Source organism: Protopterus annectens, chromosome 12.part0 (assembly GCF_019279795.1).
Source record: "Protopterus annectens isolate FY-2018-M chromosome 12.part0, PAN1.0, whole genome shotgun sequence".
Lineage (NCBI taxonomy): Eukaryota > Metazoa > Chordata > Ceratodontiformes > Protopteridae > Protopterus > Protopterus annectens.
The window spans coordinates 419239631-419257050 of record NC_056746.1 but is presented as its reverse complement, the minus strand read 5'-3'; the positions used below and the strand labels follow the sequence as shown (position 1 = coordinate 419257050).

At 43.0% G+C, this 17420-nt stretch overlaps 1 protein-coding gene across 1 annotated transcript in view; it reads right to left on the bottom strand.

Moving 5' to 3' along the window:
- The window catches only part of UNKL (unk like zinc finger), a 2026838-nt gene that overhangs the window by 1352834 nt on the left and 656584 nt on the right, over positions 1–17420 (bottom strand). The window contains exon 6 of the mRNA XM_044089534.1: positions 8364–8481. Within this exon, the coding sequence (XP_043945469.1) occupies positions 8364–8481 (118 nt within the window). The remainder of the gene's footprint in view (positions 1–8363; positions 8482–17420) is intronic.

The following is a 17420-nucleotide window of genomic DNA, read 5'->3' as shown; positions in this document are numbered from 1 at the left end:
AAATCCCTGTGGGAATCATGACCAGAGGCCTTCAGAAACTGGCTAACCTGAAGGAACATTAATGATGGGCTCAGGGGTCAATGCCAATAAAGGATGCGAGGCAGGACCCAAGATTCGCGAGGACAGTTCCCTAGAAGTAGAGAAAGTCCTTTCTACAATCCCAGAATCCAGGGAAACCTCCCTCGGAACTGAAGCAGCTGAGGCGGGGAAGTGCTGGGCAACCCCAGATCCACACAAACTACAAAAAATCTGATCAGAGCTGCCTAGGGTAGAGTAACTCGGGGAGAGATGCATCTGAAAAAGTAGGAGCCGAGCCCTGCCCCTCTTACCCAACACAGACCTCTCAGATCAGAGACCCACTCTGACCCATATACAAAGGAACAGAACTGGTCAAGGTAGCTGTTGGATCTTAGGGAGGGTGATTCCTCAGATCAGACGTAGGATCTCTTGGTGACCTAGATCCTTAGGCTCCAAAGCCGGGAGTTGGATCGGAGAAGGGAATAATTTTTTTCTAGGAGAGCTCGCAGAACCGGCAGGGGATGGAGCTGGAATAACCCCCATCTAAATTTGAGCTGTAAAGAATCTCTGCATCATCCTGTCCATATCAGATTCCGAGCAACTCCCGTAGGACTTACGTGAGACAGAAGAAAGTGGTTTGGAATGTTTGGTGGAAGTCTCAAAAATTTTGGAAGGAAGAGTCGGTGCCACTGGCTTTAGTACTATGTCTGGAGAGTGACCTCTGGTCATCGGCTCCAAGGACCTAGGATCCAATACAGATATAAGCTGGATTGCAGAGGTGGTTGTCAGGGGCAAAACCATTGGACCGAAGGTGAGTATGGGATCCAAGACAGGTCCGATAGTTATCAGATCTGTGGCTGTTGGATCCAAAACTTTTCTTGATTTCGCTGACGCCTCAGAGGAAGGAGGTGATGACTTGTGAGGCCTCTTTCTTGGCACCGAGACTACCTGGGAGGGTTTAGTCGGGGGCTGAGACCCAGCAGGCAATAATCCCTTCAGAATAAGTTTTAGTCTATCTAAGAGCACTTTCAGATTAAAGGTACTGCAGACAGAACAATTAGTGTCTGGATGGGCAGCTCCTAAGCAGTATACACACTTCTTGTGGGCATCAGACTTGGGGATATTACAACCACAAGAAGTGCACTTCTTGAATCCTGTTGGCTTCTCAGGCTTGTCCAACATATTTTAAATCAAACTACTGTACTAAACAGTATTGTACTTAAAAATCTTAAACGATGTATAAAACTATAAAACTTATTTTAACTTTCAAATGTTTAAGCTTTTAAACTCAAACTTTTAAACTTCTAAAATTTAAACTACAACACTGTAATTTTACCACTAAAAACACACTAACTACAAATTATATATAAACAGAGTAAAACTTATCAGCCTTTGCAATTTTAAGGGAATTCTCTCACAGACAGACAGACACACAGACAGACAGACACAGACACGCACACACACAGACACGCACACACACAGACACGCACACACACAGACACGCACACACACAGACACGCACACACACAGACACGCACACACTGTTTACTGAGAATGCCTCATTAGCATTTAATTTGGACACAGAAAAACCCACTGTAGTGCTGCTTCATCTTTGTGCTCAGGCACCATGACATGGCTGTCTCTGAAACAGAAATGGTTACTGCAATGTGGTAACCTTTCCAAATCGGGGACAGAAGAAAATAAGATTTAAAAGAAATTTAAAAGTCCTTGTATGTTGGTGGAAACAAAAAGCAAAGTTAAATTGGTCATTGCAAACTTTACAGAAAAACAAGTTTACATGGGTAGAACATAAATGGGATTATGCATTTCAAGTAATATTCACAGGGAGCTGTTTATATTATTGGTTGCACTTGTCAAGTGGTTAAGAGGCATGCAAGGCCAACAAATAGAAGAGCTAAGGTGAGAATGATGGACAATTTGGGAGATAGTAGGTGTGACGCCCACCTAATATGCCACTGGACTGCCACAAATAATGTGATGTCACTCACTTAAAACCCAGGTCAGTAATTAAGGAGCCTCAAAATCCTCACCAGTGTCACAGAAAACACCAGAGCACACGAGTAAAATTCCACAATTTCTCTTAACAGCATAACAGAAACATGCTCTATTTCCTGACACTGGACTATATACCTCTATCCACCCCAAATGTAATCCCTTATCATATACATCAGAGCACTGTGTTCCAGTTTAAGACATTAACTCACTCACACTCAAAATAAATTTAAATCTCACACACAAACACTGACGGGAAGCCTGACGCAGACTTCCAGCTGTGTCCCCTCCCCAATAGTCACCAGAGTCAGACAGGTCTACATGCCTTTCAAAGGGTGATCAATTATTAAAAATTAAATATCAAAATAAATGAATGCTATGACCAAAATCAGCCATGCATTCGAGGTGACCTGGGAAGTATCAAATAGGTATTAACACCCTCTAATCTCTGAAGAACACACTGATCGTCCAGCCACAATGTAAAGTAATGAAAAACATTTAATAATAAGTAAAATGATTGCAAGAATGTAAATCGTTCAATAAACACAAGAATTCAATTACCAGAAATATAAAATTAAACTCTAGGATAGAAGTCAATCATTGTAGAAAAAACATATCTAAATAACTAACCTTTCCAAATCTAACTAGAGTATACTGTCCCTGATCTAATCTAAAACATAGCAGCAAGGCAAATGCAGGCTTACAGTTTTTGGTGAGTCCTTTTTCTTGGGTATCCACTGACTGCAACTCTTCACTAACTGTTCAACACTGTAACTGACTGCAGCAGTTTATTTTATATTCCAGGTTAACAGTCTTAACTGTCTTATTTTAAAAATAATAGTCAGCTGTCTGAAAAAGTTCTTTTCCTGTCAATCAGCTGTTCAAATAATCAACATAGCAATCAGGAACATTGTAATGACATCACCTACTGATCAGCTGATTCTCCACAGACAGTTTGTACTTTAGAATTTCCCTCACAAACATGTGCAATCATAAATGTATCAAAACACTGACAGACCCTCCAAACACTCTATAAACAAGGAGACACTCAACAGTCCAAAAACCCATTCACATCTTCACAAATAGACATGCTGGCATACAAGTCAACCCGAGAACATACACAAATCTCCTAAGACATACTAACACAGATGACAGTGGTTTTCATTCTCTTCACAGTAGGAATAAAAAAATGCAACAACCCAGTGACAGTCCATTTTCTCAGCTGCCACAGTGAAAAAAATCCAAATTTGTTTTTTTTTTTGTTTTGTTTTTTTTTTTTGTTTTTTTTTTAAGCGTTTTGGCCAAACCAATATTTACCCAAGGGTGGCGGCTTTCAGGTCAGTTGATTGTAATTAGAAATTATAATGATGCCAAGATGTAGCACTTTAAATCCCAAAGGTTTAAACGAGGAACTGTACAAAAGATGACTTAAAATATGATTAAAAGGTGTACTGAATAATAAAACTGCTTGTTAAAAAATTTAGTGAATATTCTTTTATTTTTGGATATTTAAGTGAGGAAGTGTTTATATTAATGTATTAAATTGAAAGGTGCAAATGAAATGTACCCTATAAAAGGAAATTAACTGGAAGTGATGCCAGATCATGTAAAGGCAAAATGCAGAGATCTATTGGAGGAAATAAAAGTAGGGTGTAGTTATGGGATCTTTAAAAAAAGAAAAAAGCCACTGGCATTGGCACCCCTTGGCATTAGAAAGTACAGCAGAGTCTTCAGTCTGGGAGGATATAGGAAAAGCCAACAACATGGCAGCCTGCAAAGTCACCATGCCAAAGGTTTTGGCAGAAACAGACTCAAAAGATGGGGGGCTGCAAAAGCACCTCACTACGTTTTGAGTCAGCAGATCTATGGCAGGCATCCACATCAGGCTCTGGGCCTAGGCAAAGCAGACAAAGGCCATGAAGTCTTTATGGCAAATTAGTTTCCCCACATATAATGCAATTACAGGGATTTGGAATCCACTTCTTTATCAGACGTGAAATACTTGTACACAAACACAGCAATACAAAACAGATTTACCTCACTTCGTCAAAATCACATATTACTGAATCTCAGACGACCCTCAAAATATCGAACCCCCAACTTCATCGAAGCAGCAGAACTATGAAGAGCTTCCCAGGGTAAATAACCACTTACCCAAAAAGAAACAAAACCCAAACCTCACCATTCCTAACCCACCTAGGTGGGGGGGATATGCCCCACACACCCCCTATCTAAATATACCAACTCCAAGATCGCACTACAGTTAGGAAAAGGGCAAAGTTCACAGTCTCACAAGACAGGTTACTTACCCTGGGAAGTTCTTCTTAGTTCCGCTGTTTAGATGAAGTGGGAGTTCGATATTTTGAGTGCTGACAAAATGAGATTCAATAATATGCGATTTTGACAAAGTCTGGTATACCCAACAAAATCCCCATAGGAGTACTTATTTTTCTTCTGGAAGCAGGAAACCTGATGGAGTGACAATGCTGAAAGGTACAGAGCTAGGGAACTGCATAGCAAGAAAGATCACAGGATGAAATCAGTTGGCACCTCTATATCACCACCAATATCCTTACTTAGCTATGGGAGAAGCCAGCCAAAGCCTGTGGGGGGATGCACCTCTACAGATCAAGCCAGCTGGTCAGGCTGTCTGTAGACAGGATATCTTAAGTAATAACTGCAACAGTGAACAGAACAATGAGCATCCAGATATCCACCTTACATATTTGGTCTTTTTTGAAAATTAACTTTATTCTCCTGGGAGGCTACCTGGAGTACTCACTCGCCTGTTGCAATTTTTTCCCAGTTTCTCTGTAACCAGGATGGCCTTCTGCATTCTTGGAGGTGGTTTAGGAAGAGGTTAGTTGAGGCTGGAATAGGGTTTTTCCTATAGGGATGGAAGAAGCTCTCAGCAGTTAAGGCTTCCTCTAAGGGATGTGACCAAGACAGACCTCAAACTTCTCCTTCTAGCCCCCCTGGCCACTTCCTATATGGGCCTTTGTCCCTTTACCTGCTTACCCCTACCCTGTCAGCAATAGTGGACCCTGACCTGGAGAGGTAGTTTTTCTTGTATTGGGAAGAGAACATGAAAAAGCTGCTTCTGACTGAAGTCTTCCCCCTTTCTTCCACCCTTCTGACTGAACAGATGCACTTCAAAATCATCTGGCAGTGGTTGTAGCCTCAGCTAATCACGTCTCCTTAACAGACCCTGTAGTTACTAGTACTGGATGCTGTCTATATCAAAACCACTCTTTACAATATGCTTAACCATCTGACCAATGGTCTGTGGGAAATCCTTCAGCTACTCATCAGTAATCTTCCCTATTTTCTCCATTTGTTCAAGAACTGCCATGTGAAACTTAATATATATGGAATCTGACACCAGATGGCTCTGAAGGCCAGCATGGCAACTGAGTACACGTTCTTCCAAAAGCAGTCAACCACGCTGCTTTTCCAGTAATTGTAACAAGTATTGGGAGCCAGAAATAATTCACACCCCAGTTTCGGGATCCAAGGATACCACTGTTGGATCAGATATAGATTTCTATACAGAAATGTATGGGATTCCAAGACCTGGTAGGACTCATCAGTTTCCCCCCTTCTTCTTCAGAGCATGAGGTTGAAATGAAGAATCTTTTGGGGCAAGCAAGAGGATGTCCTCTAAATCCCACAGGATTAGAGAACTGCTACTTGGTTAAACATACTCAAGATACAGAAAAATGTTTCAGGTAGTGACCTTTGGCTTCCCATTTGAAGTCTCATTCAGCAAAAAAAAAGCATCCTCAAATAAGATGTTTTCTGTGGGGGTAGCAGAGAAATATGGTGTCTGTATCATTATAAAATCAGAAGGAGGGAGACATCTGGGTTCTTTCCCCCATATACACTGTATGAAAAGTCAGACTACCTCTAGGGAAGATCCCTCTTTCTCTTAGCCAAAGAACTCCAGCCACTGATGCAGAGGCAGCTATCAAGTTCAAGGTGCTCCTATCACGAGGGATGCAAATGACCTGATCTCAAGGCTGTTGCAGGGAGCTCAACTGGCTGGACATCCTGTGACTGACTGGACTTTTTGGCCATCATACCAAGTGTAACCCTCTTTTTGGGGGGGGGGGTCTGCCTGCTGATGGGAGTCCTACAATCTCACTTTCTCAACAAGGAAATCCTCCTTAATCCTTGGGGAGACATTCCTCCCCTTCAGAAGTGAAATCAGGCATCAGGGACAAATGCCAGTGCAGCAGAAGCATCTGGTCTGACTTCTACTTGATGGTCTATGGCTTGCTGGAATATGCATTTATCCACTGGCATAGCAGCGTACAAAATGGTCTGAGTAAATTCTCTGATATCTCAGGTGTATGGTCTGGAAAGGCTGCAAAGAACAGCATCACTAGCATCCACACCCTTAATATGAGCAGGGATGCCAGGTGCAACAGTCACATTTCTAGTGTTCTTGATCACATTTTTCTTTGGGTCATTCCTCCTTGCATTTCCTTCAGGGAACATCTGAGGCAGATGAGACAAAACACACCAAAGTTGACAGTTGCCAGTCTCAAGCCACTTCTGGTCTAGGCCGTTTTGAAGGGAATGCTCACTTCCCCACAATATCTTCTAGCTAAAGCCCTGAAAAACTGTTCAATTCTGGAGGTCATGCTCCAAGCCTAGATGAAAAGCATACTAGGTATGATAATCCATATGAGGTACTCGCCTTGCAAAGATGCACCTGTTGACTCTCTTCATACTTTACATACCCCACACACTTAACCGGTCATTCAGCACTCCTCATTTAAAAGCAAGAAGGCCAGAACACAAAGAATTTCACTCACTGGTTACTTATATGTGAAAACCTCTGGAACAGTCTAATGATGCTGGTGGAAAGACACTAGCAAGCAGTTCATGTGTCACAAAAAGCAGCAAGAAAGAATTAATGATGGTACAAGGCAAATGACAATTTATTCAGGACATGTTGACATCCCTGAAGGGTGAGTCCATCTGGCCAGGGTGCTCAACTTTGGAAGCTGGGTGAAATATTGGGCCCTCTACAGTAGAAGTCCCTGTGGTCAATACTACTACAACAGTGATCTATATGTGATCTACACAAGAGACGCACAAAAAATAGCTCAGGCTGCTCAACTTCAGAAAAAGACACAATACCCCAGAATGCACCCCCTCATAAAAAGGTTGAGACAGCAGCTATGAAGGGCCCTTTGTCATCAGCTATTCAAAGTAGAACTGGCAACAGACTCAACAGGCCATCGCAATGATGGACTTCTCCAAGAATTCTGAAACAATGACTACCCTTCTGCATTCTCTAATTTTTCTTGGTACTCTGGCACCTGGCCTGGGATCACAACAATGACCCTCCCATCAAGCCCCACATGCCAGGCATTCTGAACGTGTGCCCTCTTAGATGCAAGGCAGGTCAAGATGTTCGCCTTCCTACACATCTGGGTGGACAGGTAGAAATCTAACACTTTTAAAACAGCATTTCTTGCTGGGAACATCTCATAGGCAAGCAGAAAGACCAGAGTATACCTGTTTTATGATCTGTCAACCACATGAACACTTTAGATGGCCTTTACTCTTTAAACACTAAGAACAAGGACATTTCCACAAAGAATATCAAGATGAAGTAACAAGTTGTCCGAACTGCATGAAAGAAATGGGGGATGCAGGGTTAAGGGGTGCTCTCCAAGTCTTGCAAGTAATTCAGTAAACACTGGTAGGAGATGAATGTATTCCTGAACAAAAGGAAAAAAATAACAAGAAAAGAAAAAGCAAAGGGGAATACAAAAGAGGGCCCTAATAACAGACAGGTTACTGAAGAATTACAAACTTAAAACTACTGATTAAATTTCCATTACAAAGGCAGAGTCAGAGTTAAAGGGTGGGGGTATGCAATATGTGTTCTTTTCTGTCATCTTTTACTGCTGTACAACAATGGCCCCACGAATTACTGTACTCTCAAGAACCAACACATCAGCTAAGGAGGCAGCATTCAAACACTTGAAAACACAAAAGAAATTTTCTTCAACTGCCAACCACTTCTGTATCCTCTCATAAATTACTCAAGCTATCAACTCACTACTCCTCTCTGGACAGCAGTTAAATTATGTTATTTCATGTTTCTGGACATTGTTTGAACTTATGCTGTCAGACCAGAGTCAAAGAATTATAAAATTTGATAAAAAAATAAATAAAAGTATACTGCTGTGGCTCTGGTACAGGTGGCTTTTTCAATCCTGTGAACCAAATACCACAATCTTAATATTCTATGCAAAACACACACACACACACACACACACACACACACACACACACACAACTTAGAGGTTTACCTCTGGATGAAACTGTTGTTCAGTGCGAGAGTGACAATACTGACAGGATTCTCCACTTTCACATTTGGAAGGCTCTCCCCATTCATCACCATGCTTTACACTGGGGCAGGGAGTGGATCTAAAAGAAAACAATCCAAAGCATTAATTTAATTACATTTACCTGCAAAGCAAATCAACATACCCACGATGAAGATTTAAAACACATGGCAGCATGTGACCATAGCAGAGTAACTTGGCCAGGATCCTCCAAGTTATGCCTGCACTCAAAATGGTACCAGTATAAATCAGTCATAGTCCATGAAGGTGTAACTGACAACAGACGTACTTCCATATACTATATGAAGACAGCTATTATGGAGCTCATGGATACTGTGTTACAGGATGATATGTGGACAGCACTGAGCAGCATTCAACCTTCAAGACAGCATGCCACTGTACTCAGGCATTATCAGATCAATCATGGAGTACAATGCCTCTTTCTGTACGTACCTGACCTGGCAGATGCAACAACTCGAATGCCCACAGAGGTTCCTCATAAAAATGCAAGGCGTAAACATAATGTCCTATGCAGATTGCCTCAAAGCCCTATCGCTATACTGTTTGCTGCATACTGCTGAAAGGCGATTTATGCCTGGCATACAAAACATCCTTGGATCCTACTCTGATGGAACTTTTGCAAATCCTCAAAATGAACAGCACCAGTACTACTAGATCTAAGGACGTAAACTGCACCTGTGACTTAAACAGAACATGCTGGAGGATAAGTACACATTTCTGAGCATCCCCACTCTCTAGAATAGGCTTCCCATTATTCTGAAGCAGAGTCCTTCTCAAACCCTATTCAAGAGCAACCTGGACCAGTGGATGGGAAATTCATCCCAGGTCTGGCACCTACATGTCTGATGGACAGAGACATTAATTAAATTATGCCCCAACATACACTGCTTAAAAGAACCTGTAAGGCACTATAACTTTTGGGATACATTTGGGTTGCATGGTTATGCTTACTTAGGGCCCCAGTGGTAGTTACCCCAATATACACCTATAAACCTATGAATCAGTTGTCAAAACATGGGCACAAATCAGCAAAAGCTCAGCTCTTTCAAAGTAAAACAGTACTTAAAAAAATAAAGTTAAAAGTAAAGTGTCCCACTTTTGCCTGGCTTTGTACCTTGGGCTACATCAAAGGTGTCTCCTTTGCTTCCGATATGCACAATATATGCAACATATTTGAATAAAGCTAAAAGTGAGTGTGTTGTAATGACATGTCATATGCATATGCATTATTTGAAAGTTTAACATTAGTTTTGTGGCACAAAGGAGGAAGCCCAAACTGTGATCCACACACCTTGGATCATCCAGATGCCCACATTATAGAAGATGATGAGGGAAGACAGGAATGAGCAGCCAAAGCAGGATCACATATCATGGGAGAGAACAGCAGCTAGACCCACTGCTGTATCAATATCAAGTGGAGACAGGGTGTACTGTGTTTGTATGCGAGCAGCAACTGGGATTGAACGAATCATGCACGACAAATAGCTAGCCAGTTTTACTGTGGGCCTTTGTTCTGTCTGGACAGTACAGTAACAGCCTGTACAAACCCAAATGCAAACAGAGGTCTAGCTCTGGAAACCCCTTTTTCCTCATCAGTGACAAAAAGATCAACCTTTTACAGGTTCTACTCATGGAGGGATGCCAAGGTCCTGGTAAATGCCCAACGACTGAACTGTACTTTGTGGGGTTGTAAACTGTCACTAGCATCATGTGTTTATTTATTGCCATCCCTCATGTTTTCAGCATTATCCTGCATGGACTGTAGGAGTATGCCCTTTCCATTTGTCCATGTACCATACAACTTTCATGCTCTGAAACTAACCCACAGAGTACCTGGAGCCCAGACAGGCTTCAGCATTTGGAGGGTATACTATACTGCTAGCATTTCTTTCAAGTGTATGCGGAACTTGCTTTCCCTCATGGGCCCTGTACATGCACACAGGGCTTGAGTGCGTCTCTCCTTCCCACAACAGCTCTTAAGCATCTGTTGACAGGCTCTGGTTGGGAGCTGGAGGACAAACAGTATGCCCTTGTTTTCTTCAACTGAGAAATGCATCAGTTCCTTTTCATGTAAATTAAGAAAGGAAAATGGTACTCCAATGACTGGGAATGTTGACAGCAAAGCTTCATAAAATACCTCTGGATCTCTCATACATTTAAACTAATTTAACAGTGGGGCTGTGGAGCCATGGAACCATGTGAACAGTAGTGGCACATCCCCTAATATACTGAAGACTTGCCTGGCTATTCAGTTACTTTGATGTAACATATTGAAAGGGTTCAGTTACTCTGATGCAACATACTGAAAGGGAGGAGTGTGAAAACAATTTTCCACACAGAGAAACCCTAGAAAGGTATGTGTCCAGTAGAGCCATCAGAAAACTGTTCTCCAACATAGGACTAGGTTTGATTTTTGCAAGTTCAGTGTGAAGCCTACTTTCTGCATACAATTCTGTACAAAGGACATGGCTTTTAGTCACCTTCCTGTACTGCTCATGGAGGTGACAATTACTGAGGTATGAGTAAATGTGTGCTTTTTACTCTGCAGTGGGCAATCACTAAAACCAGAGAATTGTTGAAAAGCCGTACAGCAGTGACTATGTAAAAGGGCAAGGAGATGAACTGGAAGTAGTCACCAATGCCAGTGATTCATAGAAGCGTGTTTGCTTTGAGCATAGGGATGTACAAAATGTACGTTTTTCAAATACACAACAACCATCTTGGCTTTGGGAAATAACAGGAATATAACCTGAAGGCTTACCATTTAAATCTTGGTAACAGAAGGAATTTGCTTCATCTGGACAAGTTCAGAATGGGCCGCCATGGCTAGTCTTTTTTTAGAACCAAGAAAAGCTCCCAAGTAGAAGCTTTTCTTTCCTGTTTACTGGGAACCATTTATATGGTCCATTACTCTAGCATTAGTTGTAAAACAGGTACAGTGAAGGGTGTTTAAGTCTGCTGAGACTACAAGTGTGGACTTGTAGCCTAGTTGATATCCCTTCGCAGTGATACAATTAGCGCCAATTTATCCAATGTGACTGCCTTCCACTCCTTCACAGAAGCAGCTAACCTTCCTCCTAAATGAAGTACCGGGTATTAGGACTAGTTGGAAGGGGAAATGGGAGCAGAGAGAAAAGACTGGAGAAATCACAGCCCTTCCTGGGAGTGGGTGAAGATTTGCTTGCTTTCGTGGCTCTATTTATTCTGTCATATTTCTTTCAAAATGCCCAATTCCCTCTGGGCTACTTACACTTACCTAGTTTCCTGTAAAAAGGTCCATAATTACCTGAGAAAAAAGTATAGTTGTGTAAAATCTTATCATAACCTTAGATCTCCTTCTCTTACTTATGCTGCAGTATCCATCACATGAGTAAGTCTGCCTCCGGTTGACTCGTATGTTTGGCTGTTTTACAAAAGATAAATGCTACTGCGAAGGTTATGTGCAATGGCCCGCATCACTCTGCGTGCATCAGCCATAAACGGACGGGTACAAACTGGACGTCATCACGCACCTACCTCAGAAATGAATGCTGCTGGGAACCAGCGACTATGGAGTGGGTACTCAGGAGTCAGGCAAGCGTTGAGGAAAGGCAGAGTGGGAAACTACACAGCAACATACAGAAGAGAAGGACCTCTAAGGTTATGTTAAGTTTTACACAACTATACCATGTCCTTTTATTCATATGCTACTGCATCAATCACATGAGGGAGAGTGCAAAAGCTCATGCACTTATGGATTGGGAGGGGGAGCCGATATATTTTCCACAAAGCCACGCAGAATGGCCCTGGTAAATCCTGCTCTGGACCAAATAATATCCAACTTGTAATGTTTGGTGAGAGTGTGGACAAATGACCATGTAGTTGCCTCTAAAATGACAGCTGTATCCAAATCCTTAAATAAGGTCCCAGCAGAGGACACAGCCCTAATGCAGTGTGCCTTCACTGGAAAGGGGACCCTTTTACCATGGGTTGTCTAGCAAAAGGAAATAGTTTTTGAAATCCAGGAGGAAATTGTTTGCTTGGAAACAGGGTGTCCCAGGGCTCTTGGGTGATAGGAAACAGCCTGTCTGACTTACGAAAGGGCTTGGTTTTGGCCAAATGATACGAGTTGTTTATGTACATCCAAGAAATGAAGGATCCTTTCACTAGAGGTTTGTGGTGAAGGGAAAAGGGTAGGCAGACTGATGCCCTGATTTAGGAAAAGTTCACCGACTTTGGGCATGAAGGACTGATTAGTATGTACACAAACCCTGTCCTTGTAGAAAACTGTGAAAGGGGGAAAGGCCATGAGGGCTTGCAGTTCAGAGACCCTTCTGGCTGAAGTAATGACCACCAAAGGAACAGTTTTCCATGTGCAGTGTTGAAGAGTGCAGTCTTTAGCTGGTGCAGTCTTTAGCTGGTATAAAGGGAGGTAAGGTAAGCTTTTCAAACACAAAATTAAGATCCCAAGGAGGGTTCCTTGGAGGTCTAATGTGCAGTACTCCTTTCAAAAAGAGCTCAACTTCCAGCCTGGAAGCCAAAGGAGGGGAGAGAGTTAAACATGTTAAACATGCTAAGATGGCAGACAGGTGTGCCTTGATGGAAGAATATGACAAGCCAGTATTCATCAATTCACACAGGTAAGACAGAACCATTGAATTCTACAGAGAGCGGTTGAAGGTCTTGTTTTAGACACTATACAGAGATTTTATTTTCCTTTTGGATAGATAGGACTTTCTGGTAGTCGGTTTTCTGGGCTCCTGCAGAACCCGAAGCACGCCTTCATCATAAAGGTGTCTAAAGGGAATCAATGCAATATCAACCACAGAGTAAGGTTCAGGGTGGATATTTGGGGGTGTATGAGAGTTCCCTTTCTCCTGTGTGGAGTAGGTCCATCTTGAGGGGTAACTTGTGGCGACTGCCCTTGGCTAGATGATGTAGAAGGGGGAACCAGTGCTGCTTTGGCCAAAAGGGGATCACCAACAAGATTTGAGGTTGTTCTCTCTGAATCATCAGTAGAACTTTTTGTATGACAGGGAAGCGGGAGGGATGCATAAGTGAACATCCCCTTCCATGGGAAGGAAAGAGCATCCGCCTTCCATGCTAAGGGTGCCATGGGAATGGTGGAGGCCATGAATCCCAGGACCCTCAAAAACTCCCTGGCAGAAAGGGCTTGGTGAGAAAGAATTCCCTGGAAATAAGAGGTGAGGGCCAGTGTCTTATCTGGAGGAAGACAGACCATCATTTGCTCTGAGAGAATCCTGCATCCTCTGAACACATGGTCCTGTGAGGGGGTCAGAGATTTTTGAAGGTTTATGGTAAACCCCAGGCCTCTCAGTAGAGAGATGACATAGTTCAGATACTGTTGAACCATCTGTGGGGATGATGCCTGGATAAGGATATTATCCAGCTAAGGAAAGAGTTGGATTCCCTCCATTCTGGCAAAGGCAATGACTGGGGCTAGGCACTTTGGGGTCACAGAGAGACCAAATTGCAAAGCACAGAACTGAAAATTAGCAGAACCCACTGAGAAACATAGGAATTTCCTAAAAAGGGGATGAATTGGAATGTGGAGATAGGCATCCTTTATATCCAGGGACACCATGTACACCTGAGAAAGGATCAGGGGAAGGAGAGTTAGAAGAATCAGCATCAGAAAGGAAGGTATTTAGATGGGATAGGTCCAAGACAGGTCTCTCAAGGGACCTTCTTTCCTGGGAACCAGGAACATTCTGGAGTAAAATCCTTTCTTTCTTAGATCTTGTGGCACTTCTTGAATTGTGCCTTGCGAGAGGACAGCCTGCAGGACTGAACGAAAGGAAGCCACTTGGTCTCAAGGGAGTTGAGGAATGCCTTTGAAGGTTGGTCTGGACTCCCACACCATGAACTAACCATGTTTTATGACTAAGAGGACCCAAGAGTCCTGGGTAATCCATTTCCAAGTGGGGAAGGAGAGGGAAAGACGCAGGGAGAGTGGGGTAACTGGGCATAAGGCCTGGTAGTCACACACTACCAGGTTTGGCCTGAAAATGCTGCTTTTGAGCTGGAGTGGAGGGGGAAGTCCGGAAAGAAGTCTGCTTCCAGGAATCTTTCTTCCCTTTGGAGGCCATGTGCCTGGAAGGCTTTCTCACAAAGTTAGTCCTAGCCAGGTAGATCCTCTGGAAGTGGAACTAGAGGACACAAACACATGCCTAAGGTCCTGAAGTTATTTGCCCTTCTCCAGAAGGGCCATATAGAGCTCTGCAGCTACAGAACTGAACAAGGCCTTATTATCCAAGGGTGCATCCATAAGTTTTGCTTTTATGTCATCTGGCAGAGGCTGTAGTCTAAGACATGAGTGTCTCCAGATGACTGACCCTGAGGCAGCACTGTGTCATAACTATACTTTATCAATCTTGATAGCAATCTTTGCCTAGTTGGGGGAATCAGGTAAGTCACCCCACTGTTTAATGGCATTTGTCAGAAGGGCCAATGAATACTTGGCCATATGAGTCTGACAGTTTATGGCTCTAACAGCTAAGGTGGCAGAGGTATAGACTTTTTGCCTAATCTTTCCATGATTCCACTTTCCTTATTTGAAGGGAGTAAGGAAGTGGAGGGAAGAAGTTTAGAAGTTTTATTTGCAGCCTCATTAATAGTTCATGAGTCTGCAGAAGGGGCCTTGAAGATGAAATTAGCATCTTCATGGTCTTTATAAAATTTGTCAAGGTGCTTTGGTGCAGGGGGTTTAGAATCTGGGGCTTTAGAAGCAGCCAGGAAAGCATCCAAAAAGGCAGGATGGATGGGTGAACAAGCAGACGAGTTAGGGGACTCCATTTGCAAGAGGTCATAATACCTCTTCTGGGTCTCAGAAACCAAACTACAGTCCCATTTAAAAAAGTCCTTCATTTGTACAATCCTCTCTCTAGAGGTAATGTCTTCCCCAGGGGAATCAGTTCCATTTGACTCCTCCTCTGGGGAAGCCTACCCCAGAAGGGAGGCACATTCAGAGGATTAAGTGAGGGATTCATCCCCTGAAGATTCCTCTTCCTGAGATGAAATGTCAGCCAACAGCTTACTATTAGGAATGGAGGCTGTAGGAGCCTGGGCAGGAGCAGAGGCCTGGAGTAAGGCCAAAAAGACGTTAAGTAGGCCTTGGGTAAAAGCCCGCCAGTCAGGGGTTTGATCCGAAGACATGGTCTGAGTAGGAGCAATACATTTGCTTTTTTTACTTTTCTTTTTGGGAACATCCGACACTGGGTTGTCTAAGATGCAATGGAGAGGAGGAGGACCAGATGTCGGGCAACACTCTACAATATCAGAGAGAACGTCTTCACAGACAACAATTTGGGAAACTCCACTTGGGTCTTCTGAGATGAGCAGAGTTCGCCCCGCCCAGCCCCTGGGTCAGATGCCTGCGACTCCCTCTGAGATGCGCTGGCAGCCTCAGACGAAGGTCTGTGAATTCAGACTAGGACTCTGGGCCTTCATCAGCCTCGAGAGGTACGGTCGGAAGAGAGGTTGCAGTCATAGTTTCAGGCTGGGGCTTCTTGGCCTTTTTTGTGGGTGGCTCCTCCAAAGTTCAAAATGTCGGGTTCATATCTCTAGCTAAACATTTCGGAGGCTGATTCTCTAAGTACAGTTTCAGCACGGTCAAACAGCCCCTAAGAGTCTTGGGTACAAGGTCTTACAGACCTCTCAAATGGCATGAATGTGGTCTGGGCCTAGACAGAATAAACAGAGCTCATGTGAATCCTTATGTGAAATTTGCCTTCCACACAGACACTTGCCCTTTCTACTTGACATTAAACTACAACACAATAGCAACAAACAAAAACACCTATGGGGTATATATTTGAACTTGGACAAGCAAAAAGTCACCTGCTCAAGCGAGCAATGACCAAAGCTGGCAGTCACACAGGCAGCAGAAAAGTTCTGAGGTAGGTGCATGCTGACGTCAGCTTTATACCAGACGTCTGTTTATGGCAGACATACGGTAAGTGATGCGGGCCGTCACACGTACCTTTGTAATAGCATTTATCTTTTGTAAAATGGACGGACGTACAAGTCAATCAGAAGCAGACTCCCGTATATGATGGCTACAGCAGCATATGAATAGAAGCACATCCTACTTACACTAGCAGAGGAGGACACAACATATATCTCACTGTGTCCATTACTTTACTTTACTATTCTCTTCCACTTTTCTTTGAAAACTTCATGCACCTTTGTGCCCAAACACCAATTCACTGTGTAAGGCATTTAGAAACTCAGACTTAATATGCTCAGCAAGAGGTTGTATACTTAACCATGCACATCTTCTCAAAATTCTCTCAGTAACAGCTGCCCTAGACGCTTGTTAGCAGTGTCACAGCTGCTTCTAAGGTCATGCTTACCTAGTTGTAGGACAGTCTGGATTAGCTAAAGTACAGGCCCCCTAGGGTTCTCCTTTTCTAAAATTCAATGTTCTAACTTCTATTTTAAAGTATATTCTGATAATTTTAATACACAAGTTTGGCATGTCACAGCCCTAAAGATAAGTTAGCAGAAGTGCAGAGAAGTGGATGGTCACAACGATGCTGGTTTGTCAGAAAGTGGGGGGAGTCACTTAATCATCTGCTTGGGTTTACCCTTTGACCGCTTTTTGACATCTTTTACGCTTTTGTGGGGCCTTTAGCTCTAAGAAAAAAAGGGGGGGTCAATCCTAAGAAGGGCAATTTCTCTGAAACATGGGAACAGGAAAAAGAAAAAAATTGATTAAAGCCTTGCATAATTAGAGATTTAAGCCTAAGCAAAGTCTCCCCCCAAAACCAGCAGCTGCTCTAAAGAAGCCATCAGCTGCATTTAATGGAACACTTGGCTAATAAGCCGGCAGAATTCAATATGGAAACAAAAGGCTCAGTTTCCTAATCAGGCATCATCTGATCAAAGTTTTGCCATGGTCTCCAAACGAAGGCAAGAGATACCTAGTTGTGTGTCTGACAGATGAAAGCATGGAAAGCCAGAGTAGGAGATAGAGACCCTCCCCCCACCATGCATGTC